This window comes from Taudactylus pleione, unplaced genomic scaffold (genome assembly GCF_031769625.1).
Source record: "Taudactylus pleione unplaced genomic scaffold, aTauple2 ptg001928l, whole genome shotgun sequence".
In the NCBI taxonomy this organism is placed as follows: Eukaryota; Metazoa; Chordata; class Amphibia; order Anura; family Myobatrachidae; genus Taudactylus; species Taudactylus pleione.
In genome coordinates this window covers 1290604-1303761 of record NW_028286325.1, presented here as the reverse complement: position 1 = coordinate 1303761, position 13158 = coordinate 1290604, and the positions used below count along the sequence as shown (strand labels likewise).

The 13158-nt window shown below is 49.5% G+C and overlaps 1 protein-coding gene across 1 annotated transcript in view; it reads right to left on the bottom strand.

The window, feature by feature from the left end:
• LOC148436175 (neurobeachin-like protein 1) overlaps window positions 1–13158 on the bottom strand; it is a gene marked incomplete at its 3' end in the record, with an annotated part of 147504 nt that overhangs the window by 74039 nt on the left and 60307 nt on the right. Inside the window, exon 3 of the mRNA XM_088465257.1 lies at window positions 1551–1642. Within this exon, the coding sequence (XP_088321383.1) occupies window positions 1551–1642 (92 nt within the window). The remainder of the gene's footprint in view (window positions 1–1550; window positions 1643–13158) is intronic.

Below are 13158 nucleotides of genomic sequence, written 5' to 3'. Positions count from 1 at the left end.
TTCAGCAAAGGCTAATGCCCTGTACATGAAACATATTTACCACTAATAATATAATTCATGTTTTCCCATTATTGTAAAATCAAAGCCGCACTTTCAGATTGCACAGAGTAAACGAGGGTCAGGGCTGGGCAGTGTATATCTGTTACACTTATTCCTACTGTCCTACAAACCCATCTATCTGTCTGCTCACAAATACACCAAACCTATGGTCATGACGGGGGTCAGGGAGTCCATGCCCCTACACTACAGAGATCCTCCTGGTCCCGGGTCCTGTGTGTGTATAAAGTCCATCAGCCCCCTCCCAGCATGGCAACAACCTCCTCCAGTGTAAGGCGTACAATTACTTATCGCCTCGCTCAGTACCTGGGTGTGTAATGTATACAATTACTTATCGCCTCGCTCAGTACCTGGGTGTGTAAGGCGTACAATTACTTATTACTGCGCTCAGTACCTGGGTGTGTAAGGCGTACAATTACTTATTACTGCGCTCAGTACCTGGGTGTGTAAGGCGTACAATTACTTATTACTGCGCTCAGTACCTGGGTGTGCAAGGCGTACAATTACTTATTACTGCGCTCAGTACCTGGGTGTGCAAGGCGTACAATTACTTATTACTGCGCTCAGTACCTGGGTGTGTAAGGCATACAATTACTTATTACTGCGCTCAGTACCTGGGTGTGTAAGGCGTACAATTACTTATTACCGTGCTCAGTACCTGGGTGTGTAAGGCATACAATTACTTATCGCCTCGCTCAGTACCTGGGTGTGTAATGTATACAATTACTTATCGCCTCGCTCAGTACCTGGGTGTGTAAGGCATACAATTACTTATTACCGTGCTCAGTACCTGGGTGTGTAAGGCATATAATTACTTATTACTGCGCTCAGTACCTGGGTGTGTAAGGCATACAATTACTTATTACCCCGCTCAGTACCTGGGTGTGTAAGGCGTACAATTACTTATCGCCTCGCTCAGTACCTGGGTGTGTAAGGCATACAATTACTTATCGCCTCGCTCAGTACCTGGGTGTGTAATGTATACAATTACTTATCGCCTCGCTCAGTACCTGGGTGTGTAAGGCATACAATTACTTATTACCGTGCTCAGTACCTGGGTGTGTAAGGTATATAATTACTTATCGCCACGCTCAGTACCTGGGTGTGTAAGGCATACAATTACTTATCGCCACGCTCAGTACCTGGGTGTGTAAGGCATATAATTACTTATTACCGCGCTCAGTACCTGGGTGTGTAAGGCATACAATTACTTATTACCGTGCTCAGTACCTGGGTGTGTAAGGCATACAATTACTTATTACCACGCTCAGTGCCTGGTGTGTAAGGCATACAATTACTTATCGCCACGCTCAGTACCTAAGTGTGTAAGGCATACAATTACTTATCGCCTCGCTCAGTACCTAAGTGTGTAAGGCATACAATTACTTATCGCCACGCTCAGTACCAGGGTGTGTAAGGCATACAATTACTTATCACCACGCTCAGTACCTAAGTGTGTAAGGCATATAATTACTTATCGCCACGCTCAGTACCTGGTTGGCATCTCCTCAAAATCAACATCAAGGAATTGTTCATAACTGGAAACAAAACTATCCAGCCAGAGCCGCAGGTAGTCGGGGTTCTTCTGTGTAAAGAGAACAAATATTTCATGGTCAATAAAATAACAAGTACATTATTCTAATTCTCATTGACAGATCGTGGCACAGAAGAACACTAGAAACCGCCATTACTAAGCGCATGATAAAAGAAATTTGTCTATAATCTATATATGCAACATAAAACTTTTGCACAGTAGTGTGTGTGTGAGATATATATATATATATACATACATACATACATTTTATACTAGCGTTTGCCCTCAGCTTCACTCATGTGTCTGTTATTGCTCAGCTAAACTAATTTTACTAAGACAGTAGTGGCATCTAATTTTGTGATGTATATTTTATATTGTAGACATTGATCACAAAATGCACTTTTTCTTCAGGAATTAATATAAAAAGAACTTTGGGGCTACTAACTCGTGAGCAAGCCACTTAACCTACAGTAACACTGAAAGATTCCAAGTAAAATGAGCAGCGACTCTATGATATGTTGTATTTGTCTTGGTGAGCCATCTATTGGATTTGACATGTACAGTATACTGCAACTTCATGAGTCGAGATAAGCTGCCTGATCAGTGCTTTATAGTTGGATTTTCCTGCAATATAGATCTTGAAAATATATATTATAGAGTATACATAAACATCCACGATCCGGCACTCTCTGATAGTGATATATACAGTCAGGTGCATAAATATTGGGACATTGACAGAATTTTCATATTTTGGCCTCTATTCACCACCACAATGGCTTTGAAATGAAACAAACAAGATGTGATTTACCTGCAGACTTTCAGATTTAATTTGAGGGTAATTACATCTAAATCAGGTGAACGGTGTAGGAATTACAACGGTTTCTATATGTGCCTCCCACTTTTTAAGGGGCCAAAAGTAATGGGACAAACTAAACAATCCTAAATCTAACTTTCACTTTTTAATACTTTGTTGCAAATCCTTTGCAGGCAATTACAGCCTGAAGTCTGGAACGCATAGACATCACCAGACGCTGGGTTTCATCCCTGGTGATGCTCTGCCAGGCCTCTACTGCAAATGTCTTCCCACCAAAAATATATTTATACACACTACAACTAGTAACATGTGGCCTGAGGAGCCTGCACGCTGCACGCTCTGTGCTTTTCCTTTATAGCTCCTCTCCCTGATGTCACAGTGAGATAATACATAGCTCAGTTTCTTTCTAGGTGACCAAGCTATACAATATTGAAAAAGCAATCGAAATTCATCCTGTATTATTTTATTTATTACCAGTTATTTATACAGCACACACATATTCCGCAGCGCTTTACAGAGAATATTTGGTCATTCACATCAGTCCCTGCCCCAGTGGAGCTTACAATCTATATTCCCTAACACATGCACACACACACATACACACTAGGGTTAATTTATGTTTGGAGCCAATTAACCTACCAGTATATTTTTGGAGTGTGGGAGGAAACCGGAGTACCCGGAGGAAACCCACGCACGCACAGGGAGAACATACAAACTCCACACAGTTAGGGCTGTGGTGGGAATCGAACCCACAACCTCAGTGCTGTGAGGCAGTAACGTTAACCATTACACCATCCTGTAGTTTTTGCGTTATGCCGGAACGAATTAACAAAAATTCAGAAATAATTTTTTGTCTCCATAGTTCATACACAGTCCCAAGGAGAACATTTCTCCAAACATACAGACACAACCATTACAGTATAGATAAATACATACATGCAGCTGGTCACAAATGTACCCATTGTGTGTTCACACCGGTTCCATGAAAATATAAATCTAACCTCGCCGGAACAGTGAGTGGAAGTGAAAAAAAAAAAAAAAAAACTGTACGCCAAAGTGTCTTCCACTGCGCTGACGATTACACGGCTGGAAGATAAAATGTGTAGAACATACTTAGATTTTCCGCTACTACAAATCCTCCCCCCTCTCACCTATCTCCCCCCTCTCACCTATCTCCCCCCTCTCACCTATCTCCCCCCTCTCACCTATCTCCCCCCTCTCACCTATCTCCAAACTGGCACTTCGCAAATTTCCAGAACTAAATATTACACTCAAAGTCCATTAAAATGCAAAATAATAATTGTGTCACCTATCAATAAAAATATAAATTGAGCCACATATTTAATGTGCCCCAGTCTACACTGGTATTTCAAGATCATAATTAATCTTAATGGTTATACTGCAAATCATTTCCAAATCTCCTGAGGAAAAATGAGCTGGGACTGGGAGCAAAGCCAAAACAGAGGGCAGGGCCAGGCATTCCTTCCCTGCTGCAAGCGCTGATCTGAGGCAGGCAGTCCTCCCCGGGCATCTTCCCTCTCTGCTTGCTGCTCATGTGAGGTCACCCAACAGGCCAGACAGACATGTATGACCATTCACAGGGCATGCCAGCAGCAACACACAACAGTCTACACACGTCTGCCTCCTGTGCCCACCCATCCTGGCATCAGGAAGAATCACCCAACAGGCCAGACAGACATGTATGACCATTCACAGGGCATGCCAGCAGCAACACACAACAGTCTACTCTACACACGTCTGCCTCCTGTGCCCACCCATCCAGGCATCAGGAAGAATCACCCAACAGGCCAGACAGACATGTATGACCATTCACAGGGCATGCCAGCAGCAACACACAACAGTCTACACACGTCTGCCTCCTGTGCCCACCCATCCTGGCATCAGGAAGAATCACCCAACAGGCCAGACAGACATGTATGACCATTCACAGGGCATGCCAGCAGCAACACACAACAGTCTACTCTACACACGTCTGCCTCCTGTGCCCACCCATCCTGGCATCAGGAAGAATCACCCAACAGGCCAGACAGACATGTATGACCATTCACAGGGCATGCCAGCAGCAACACACAACAGTCTACACACGTCTGCCTCCTGTGCCCACCGATCCTGGCATCAGGAAGAATCACCCAACAGGCCAGACAGACATGTATGACCATTCACAGGGCATGCCAGCAGCAACACACAACAGTCTACACACGTCTGCCTCCTGTGCCCACCCATCCTGGCATCAGGAAGAATCACCCAACAGGCCAGACAGACATGTATGACCATTCACAGGGCATGCCAGCAGCAACACACAACAGTCTACTCTACACACGTCTGCCTCCTGTGCCCACCCATCCAGGCATCAGGAAGAATCACCCAACAGGCCAGACAGACATGTATGACCATTCACAGGGCATGCCAGCAGCAACACACAACAGTCTACTCTACACACGTCTGCCTCCTGTGCCCACCCATCCTGGCATCAGGAAGAATCACCCAACAGGCCAGACAGACATGTATGACCATTCACAGGGCATGCCAGCAGCAACACACAACAGTCTACACACGTCTGCCTCCTGTGCCCACCGATCCTGGCATCAGGAAGAATCACCCAACAGGCCAGACAGACATGTATGACCATTCACAGGGCATGCCAGCAGCAACACACAACAGTCTACACACGTCTGCCTCCTGTGCCCACCCATCCTGGCATCAGGAAGAATCACCCAACAGGCCAGACAGACATGTATGACCATTCACAGGGCATGCCAGCAGCAACACACAACAGTCTACTCTACACACGTCTGCCTCCTGTGCCCACCCATCCTGGCATCAGGAAGAATCACCCAACAGGCCAGACAGACATGTATGACCATACACAGGGCATGCCAGCAGCAACACACAACAGTCTACACACGTCTGCCTCCTGTGCCCACCCATCCTGGCATCAGGAAGAATCACCCAACAGGCCAGACAGACATGTATGACCATTCACAGGGCATGCCAGCAGCAACACACAACAGTCTACACACGTCTGCCTCCTGTGCCCACCCATCCAGGCATCAGGAAGAATCACCCAACAGGCCAGACAGACATGTATGACCATTCACAGGGCATGCCAGCAGCAACACACAACAGTCTACACACGTCTGCCTCCTGTGCCCACCCATCCTGGCATCAGGAAGAATCACCCAACAGGCCAGACAGACATGTATGACCATTCACAGGGCATGCCAGCAGCAACACACAACAGTCTACACACGTCTGCCTCCTGTGCCCACCCATCCTGGCATCAGGAAGAATCACCCAACAGGCCAGACAGACATGTATGACCATTCACAGGGCATGCCAGCAGCAACACACAACAGTCTACACACGTCTGCCTCCTGTGCCCACCCATCCTGGCATCAGGAAGAATCACCCAACAAAACAAGTAATCAGCAGACCCTCAATGTAAGGGAAAATATGATATGATGTCATGGCTTACACATGTTCCCGTGTAACACAAAGCACAACGCTCTCACAGCGCCCGAACTAACACACGTCACGTCATAGACATTAGAGACAAAAGCAGCTGTTGGTTATTTCTGTAGTGATATAGTATGTGTCAGCAGGAATGACACCAGGTGGACTATTACAGCACATGTCCTCAGTATGTGTGGGCACTGCGGCTAGAACTATGTAATGACAGGAAGATCCCAGCAGTGACATAATAAGGATACAGTAATATAACCGTGGCAGTGAAGATGACGTACAGTGGTCTGGTGCAGAACTGGAACTGGCCAGCAAGGCCACGGGCTGACAGATATAACGTAATGTGAAAGATATGCAGCCGCAGTTCTGATCATACAAAGGCAGCAACCAATGCAGTCATGGCTAATACCATGGTTACAGATGGATGGGAGAGTCACACAGGGTACAAGGCTGTACAGCAAAGGACTTCCCAATCTTCTGTGCTACAGGTGACAGAAAGTAGACACTCCGGGAGGACAATAGCTGTATGTAGGGGGCTTTTTTCTAGAGAAATGGGCAGAAAATCTCGCAGGTACGGGCTGCATATTAACAGGGACGATGATGTGGAAGGCTAGGCTACAGTAGGCAGGGGATATGGAAGGCTAGGCTACAGTAGGCAGGGGACGTGGAAGGCTAGGCTACAGTAGGCAGGGGACGTGGAAGGCTAGGCTACAGTAGGCAGGGGATGTGGAAGGCTAGGCTACAGTAGGCAGGGGATGTGGAAGGCTAGGCTACAGTAGGCAGGGGACGTGGAAGGCTAGGCTACAGTAGGCAGGGGACGTGGAAGGCTAGGCTACAGTAGGCAGGGGACGTGGAAGGCTAGGCTACAGTAGGCAGGGGACGTGGAAGGCTAGGCTACAGTAGGCAGGGGATGTGGAAGGCTAGGCTACAGTAGGCAGGGGATGTGGAAGGCTAGGCTACAGTAGGCAGGGGATGTGGAAGGCTAGGCTACAGTAGGCAGGGGATGTGGAAGGCTAGGCTACAGTAGGCAGGGGATGTGGAAGGCTAGGCTACAGTAGGCAGGGGATGTGGAAGGCTAGGCTACAGTAGGCAGGGGATGTGGAAGGCTAGGCTACAGTAGGCAGGGGATGTGGAAGGCTAGGCTACAGTAGGCAGGGGATGTGGAAGGCTAGGCTACAGTAGGCAGGGGATGTGGAAGGCTAGGCTACAGTAGGCAGGGGATGTGGAAGGCTAGGCTACAGTAGGCAGGGGATGTGGAAGGCTAGGCTACAGTAGGCAGGGGATGTGGAAGGCTAGGCTACAGTAGGCAGGGGATGTGGAAGGCTAGGCTACAGTAGGCAGGGGATGTGGAAGGCTAGGCTACAGTAGGCAGGGGATGTGGAAGGCTAGGCTACAGTAGGCAGGGGATGTGGAAGGCTAGGCTACAGTAGGCAGGGGATGTGGAAGGCTAGGCTACAGTAGGCAGGGGATGTGGAAGGCTAGGCTACAGTAGGCAGGGGATGTGGAAGGCTAGGCTACAGTAGGCAGAGGATGTGGAAGGCTAGGCTACAGTAGGCAGGGGATGTGGAAGGCTAGGCTACAGTAGGCAGGGGATGTGGAAGGCTAGGCTACAGTAGGCAGGGGATGTGGAAGGCTAGGCTACAGTAGGCAGGGGATGTGGAAGGCTAGGCTACAGTAGGCAGGGGATGTGGAAGGCTAGGCTACAGTAGGCAGGGGATATGGAAGGCTAGGCTACAGTAGGCAGGGGATGTGGAAGGCTAGGCTACAGTAGGCAGGGGATGTGGAAGGCTACAGTAGGCAGGGGATATGGAAGGCTACAGTAGGCAGGGGATGTGGAAGGCTAGGCTACAGTAGGCAGGGGATGTGGAAGGCTAGGCTACAGTAGGCAGGGGATGTGGAAGGCTAGGCTACAGTAGGCAGGGGATATGGAAGGCTAGGCTACAGTAGGCAGGGGATATGGAAGGCTAGGCTACAGTAGGCAGGGGATGTGGATGGCTAGGGTACAGTAGGCAGGGGATGTGGAAGGCTAGGGTACAGTAGGCAGGGGATGTGGATGGCTAGGGTACAGTAGGCAGGGGATGTGGAAGGCTAGGCTAATGCAATCACGTACACAGACTGACGATTTTTGCGTACTGCGCATGCATCGCAGTGCGGGAATACTTCACTGCGATCGCAGAGATCATGCAGAGCAATTGCAGAGTGTTTGACAGAAATAGCATTTGGGGGTGGTGACGGGGGCAGTGGCGTCACTAGGGGGGTGCGGCACGCACCGGGTGTCACCCTTGAAGGGGGTGACAACTTATCTTACCAAGAGCAAGAAGTTCAACACCGCACTTCACACCCGCGGGCTGCACACCAACGGCACCATCACGCACCGCCGACCGTGAGCTGCTGCTGGAGCCGGAGTCTGACACCTTCACTGTATAGCTGGCTGGTCCGTCCTGCAGTGCCGTGTGCTTGTCCTCCTCTGCTCTGCCCGGCGCCGCTCATTCTCTCACCGCGGCCGGCGTCCAGAGCCACACACAGGCACAGAGAATCTCTGTGCCTGTGTGTGGTTCTGGACGCGGCCGCGATGACGTCATCGCGCATGCCGGCTCCGCTTGGGGTTCTGGGGGCCGCTCAGCCTGATGGAGGAGGGACTACGGGCCTGAGCGCGCTGCTGCCAAGAAGGACTGCGCACCGCACCGGACACACCCAGTGCTGGCCTGAATGAGAGGAGACGAGGTAAGTACTGACCGCGCAGCACAGGGGAGGGGGCACAGCATAAGTAGCGCTACTGGAAGCACATCTTAAGGGGCATTGCTGGGGTACTGTAAGGGCACTAATGGGGGCACAGCTTAAGGGGCACTCCATGTGCTACTCGGGACACAGTTTAAGGGGCAATGCTGGGGGCACTGCATAAGAGAGGTGTGGCCGCTGAAAGGGTTAACCCCCTGTGTTGTGGCATCATATTTAAAGAGACAAAGAGCGCTTGGTGCCATGTTTAAATGTATTACCGGCGCTAGGCGCCAAGTGTTTATACATAAAAACGTATTCAGGATGGTATGTGCAGCACTGAGCCAGGACATGTATTCAAAATGTATGATTTTAAATGTAAACTGGGTGTAAATGCACTTATAGAAATGTAACATGTCCTGACCTTTGGAGACAAACTGCTGGTTAGACGTCCTCACCTAGGGATGGATATGGTAATTACCCTATAGCCTGGCAGCCTCACCTAGGGATGGATATGGTAATTACCCTATAGCCTGGCAGCCTCACCTAGGGATGGATATGGTAATTACCCTAGCCTGGCAGCCTCACCTAGGGATAGATATGGTAATGACCCTAGCCTGGCAGCCTCACCTAGGGATGGATATGGTAATTACCCTATAGCCTGGCAGCCTCACCTAGGGATGGATATGGTAATTACCCTATAGCCTGGCAGCCTCACCTAGGGATGGATATGGTAATTACCCTAGCCTGGCAGCCTCACCTAGGGATGGATATGGTAATTACCCTATAGCCTGGCAGCCTCACCTAGGGATGGATATGGTAATTACCCTATAGCCTGGCAGCCTCACCTAGGGATGGATATGGTAATTACCCTATAGCCTGGCAGCCTCACCTAGGGATGGATATGGTAATTACCCTATAGCCTGGCAGCCTCACCTAGGGATGGATATGGTAATTACCCTATAGCCTGGCAGCCTCACCTAGGGATGGATATGGTAATTACCCTATAGCCTGGCAGCCTCACCTAGGGATGGATATGGTAATTACCCTATAGCCTGGCAGCCTCACCTAGGGATGGATATGGTAATTACCCTATAGCCTGGCAGCCTCACCTAGGGATGGATATGGTAATTACCCTATAGCCTGGCAGCCTCACCTAGGGATGGATATGGTAATTATCCTATAGCCTGGCAGCCTCACCTAGGGATGGATATGGTAATTACCCTATAGCCTGGCAGCCTCACCTAGGGATGGATATGGTAATTACCCTAGCCTGGCATCCTCACCTAGGGATGGATATGGTAATTACCCTAGCCTGGCAGTGGGGATGGATATGGTAATGACCCTAGCCTGGCAGTGGGGATGGATATGGTAATTACCCTATAGCCTGGCATCCTCACCTAGGGATGGATATGGTAATTACCATATAGCCTGGCAGCCTCACCTAGGGATGGATATGGTAATTACCCTATAGCCTGGCAGCCTCACCTAGGGATGGATATGGTAATTACCCTATAGCCTGGCAGCCTCACCTAGGGATGGATATGGTAATTACCCTAGCCTGGCAGCCTCACCTAGGGATGGATATGGTAATTACCCTATAGCCTGGCAGCCTCACCTAGGGATGGATATGGTAATTACCCTATAGCCTGGCAGCCTCACGTAGGGATGGATATGGTAATTACCCTATAGCCTGGCAGCCTCACCTAGGGATGGATATGGTAATTACCCTAGCCTGGCAGCCTCACCTAGGGATGGATATGGTAATTACCCTATAGCCTGGCAGCCTCACCTAGGGATGGATATGGTAATTACCCTATAGCCTGGCAGCCTCACCTAGGGATGGATATGGTAATTACCCTATAGCCTGGCAGCCTCACCTAGGGATGGATATGGTAATTACCCTATAGCCTGGCAGCCTCACCTAGGGATGGATATGGTAATTACCCTATAGCCTGGCAGCCTCACCTAGGGATGGATATGGTAATTACCCTATAGCCTGGCAGCCTCACCTAGGGATGGATATGGTAATTACCCTATAGCCTGGCAGCCTCACCTAGGGATGGATATGGTAATTACCCTATAGCCTGGCAGCCTCACCTAGGGATGGATATGGTAATTATCCTATAGCCTGGCAGCCTCACCTAGGGATGGATATGGTAATTACCCTATAGCCTGGCAGCCTCACCTAGGGATGGATATGGTAATTACCCTAGCCTGGCATCCTCACCTAGGGATGGATATGGTAATTACCCTAGCCTGGCAGTGGGGATGGATATGGTAATGACCCTAGCCTGGCAGTGGGGATGGATATGGTAATTACCCTATAGCCTGGCATCCTCACCTAGGGATGGATATGGTAATTACCATATAGCCTGGCAGCCTCACCTAGGGATGGATATGGTAATTACCCTATAGCCTGGCAGCCTCACCTAGGGATGGATATGGTAATTACCCTATAGCCTGGCAGCCTCACCTAGGGATGGATATGGTAATTACCCTATAGCCTGGCAGCCTCACCTAGGGATGGATATGGTAATTACCCTATAGCCTGGCAGCCTCACCTAGGGATGGATATGGTAATTACCCTATAGCCTGGCAGCCTCACCTAGGGATGGATATGGTAATTACCCTATAGCCTGGCAGCCTCACCTAGGGATGGATATGGTAATTACCCTATAGCCTGGCAGCCTCACCTAGGGATGGATATGGTAATTACCCTATAGCCTGGCAGCCTCACCTAGGGATGGATATGGTAATTACCCTAGCCTGGCAGCCTCACCTAGGGATGGATATGGTAATTACCCTAGCCTGGCAGTGGGGATGGATATGGTAATTACCCTAGCCTGGCAGTGGGGTGGATATGGTAATTACCCTATAGCCTGGCATCCTCACCTAGGGATGGATATGGTAATTACCCTAGCCTGGCAGCCTCACCTAGGGATGGATATGGTAATTACCCTATAGCCTGGCAGCCTCACCTAGGGATGGATATGGTAATTACCCTATAGCCTAGCAGCCTCACCTAGGGATGGATATGGTAATTACCCTATAGCCTGGCAGCCTCACCTAGGGATGGATATGGTAATTACCCTATAGCCTGGCAGCATCACCTAGCGATGGATATGGTAATTACCCTAGCCTGGCAGTGGGGATGGATATGGTAATTACCCTATAGCCTGGCAGCCTCACCTAGGGATGGATATGGTAATTACCCTAGCCTGGCATCCTCACCTAGGGATGGATATGGTAATTACCCTAGCCTGGCAGTGGGGATGGATATGGTTATGACCCTAGCCTGGCAGTGGGGATGGATATGGTTATGACCCTAGCCTGGCAGTGGGGATGGATATGGTAATTACCCTATAGCCTGGCAGTGGGGATGGATATGGTTATGACCCTAGCCTGGCAGTGGGGGGTTAGGTGGTGACTGAAGAAGCCTTTCCTATGTAATGCGGGCTAGGGAGACTCCTGTGTGTCTGTATACGATACCAAGCATAGGTGTAAAAGACAAGCTGTTTGTGCTTAGGAAACCAAATGTTTTTGGGTGGTATGAAGGAAATTGATTTCATTTCTGTGAAATGTAAGACGTATTTATTTATGTTTTCTGAGATAGAATGATTGGCTGGAAGGAGCACAGGGTGGATTTGCCCCCCTGTGATGTTGTGTGTAAAAATGACATAAAAAGAGGGACTGTGAGCCCTGTATGTGTACAACCCTGTAACTTCTGTGTGGAGGAGACCTGCTGATAAGATTCCTGTATGTGGTACATCTTTGGAAATCCTTTGTGGAGAATTGCTGTTTGATTCTGTGTCATATTCCCCTTCAGACGGAAGGGAGGGTCTTCTTTAAGACTTTGAGCAATAAACATCTTGCCTGAATTCAATTGTATCTCAATCCTGCGACCAACAGAATTGCGCAAAACGCTATTCCGTTCTCCTGCTGTTCTGGGTAAGAGCTCCGTGTCTCAAAGTTCAAGCTCTCTGCCAGCTACCGTGCAGACTTGGTCCATTGCGAGGGATCAGGTGGGGAACAGCCGACACCAAACAGGTGGTGTGTCCGCAGCTAATCAAACGCATATGCAGCAAAGCGGTTCCAAACGCCGATGGTAGTTTGGTGGTGGCAGCATCGTTACACGCCCACAGCGCAGTGGGCGGAGTCAGTGACAGGCGGTCACCGACGGTGAGTGGGAGTCCAAAAGCGCTAACCCGTGACCAGGGACGGCCTAGACGAAAGGCGTCCGGTCACAAGAGGCAATACTGGGGGCACTGTATAAGGGCACTACTGGGGGCACAGCTTAAGGGGTATTGCTGAGCCACTGCATAAAGGGTGCTACAGGGGGCACAGCATAAGGGGCAATGCTGGGGGCACTGCATAAGAGAGGCAATACTGGGGGCACTATATAAGGGCACTACTGGGGGCACAGCTTAAGGGGTATTGCCCATGAGCTACCACACCGGGTGACACCAACCCTAGTGACGCCTCTGGATGGGGGAGTGGTCGGAGAAGCGCAGAGGTGAGCATAAATTAGCCCCTGCGACGGCACACGCAGCTT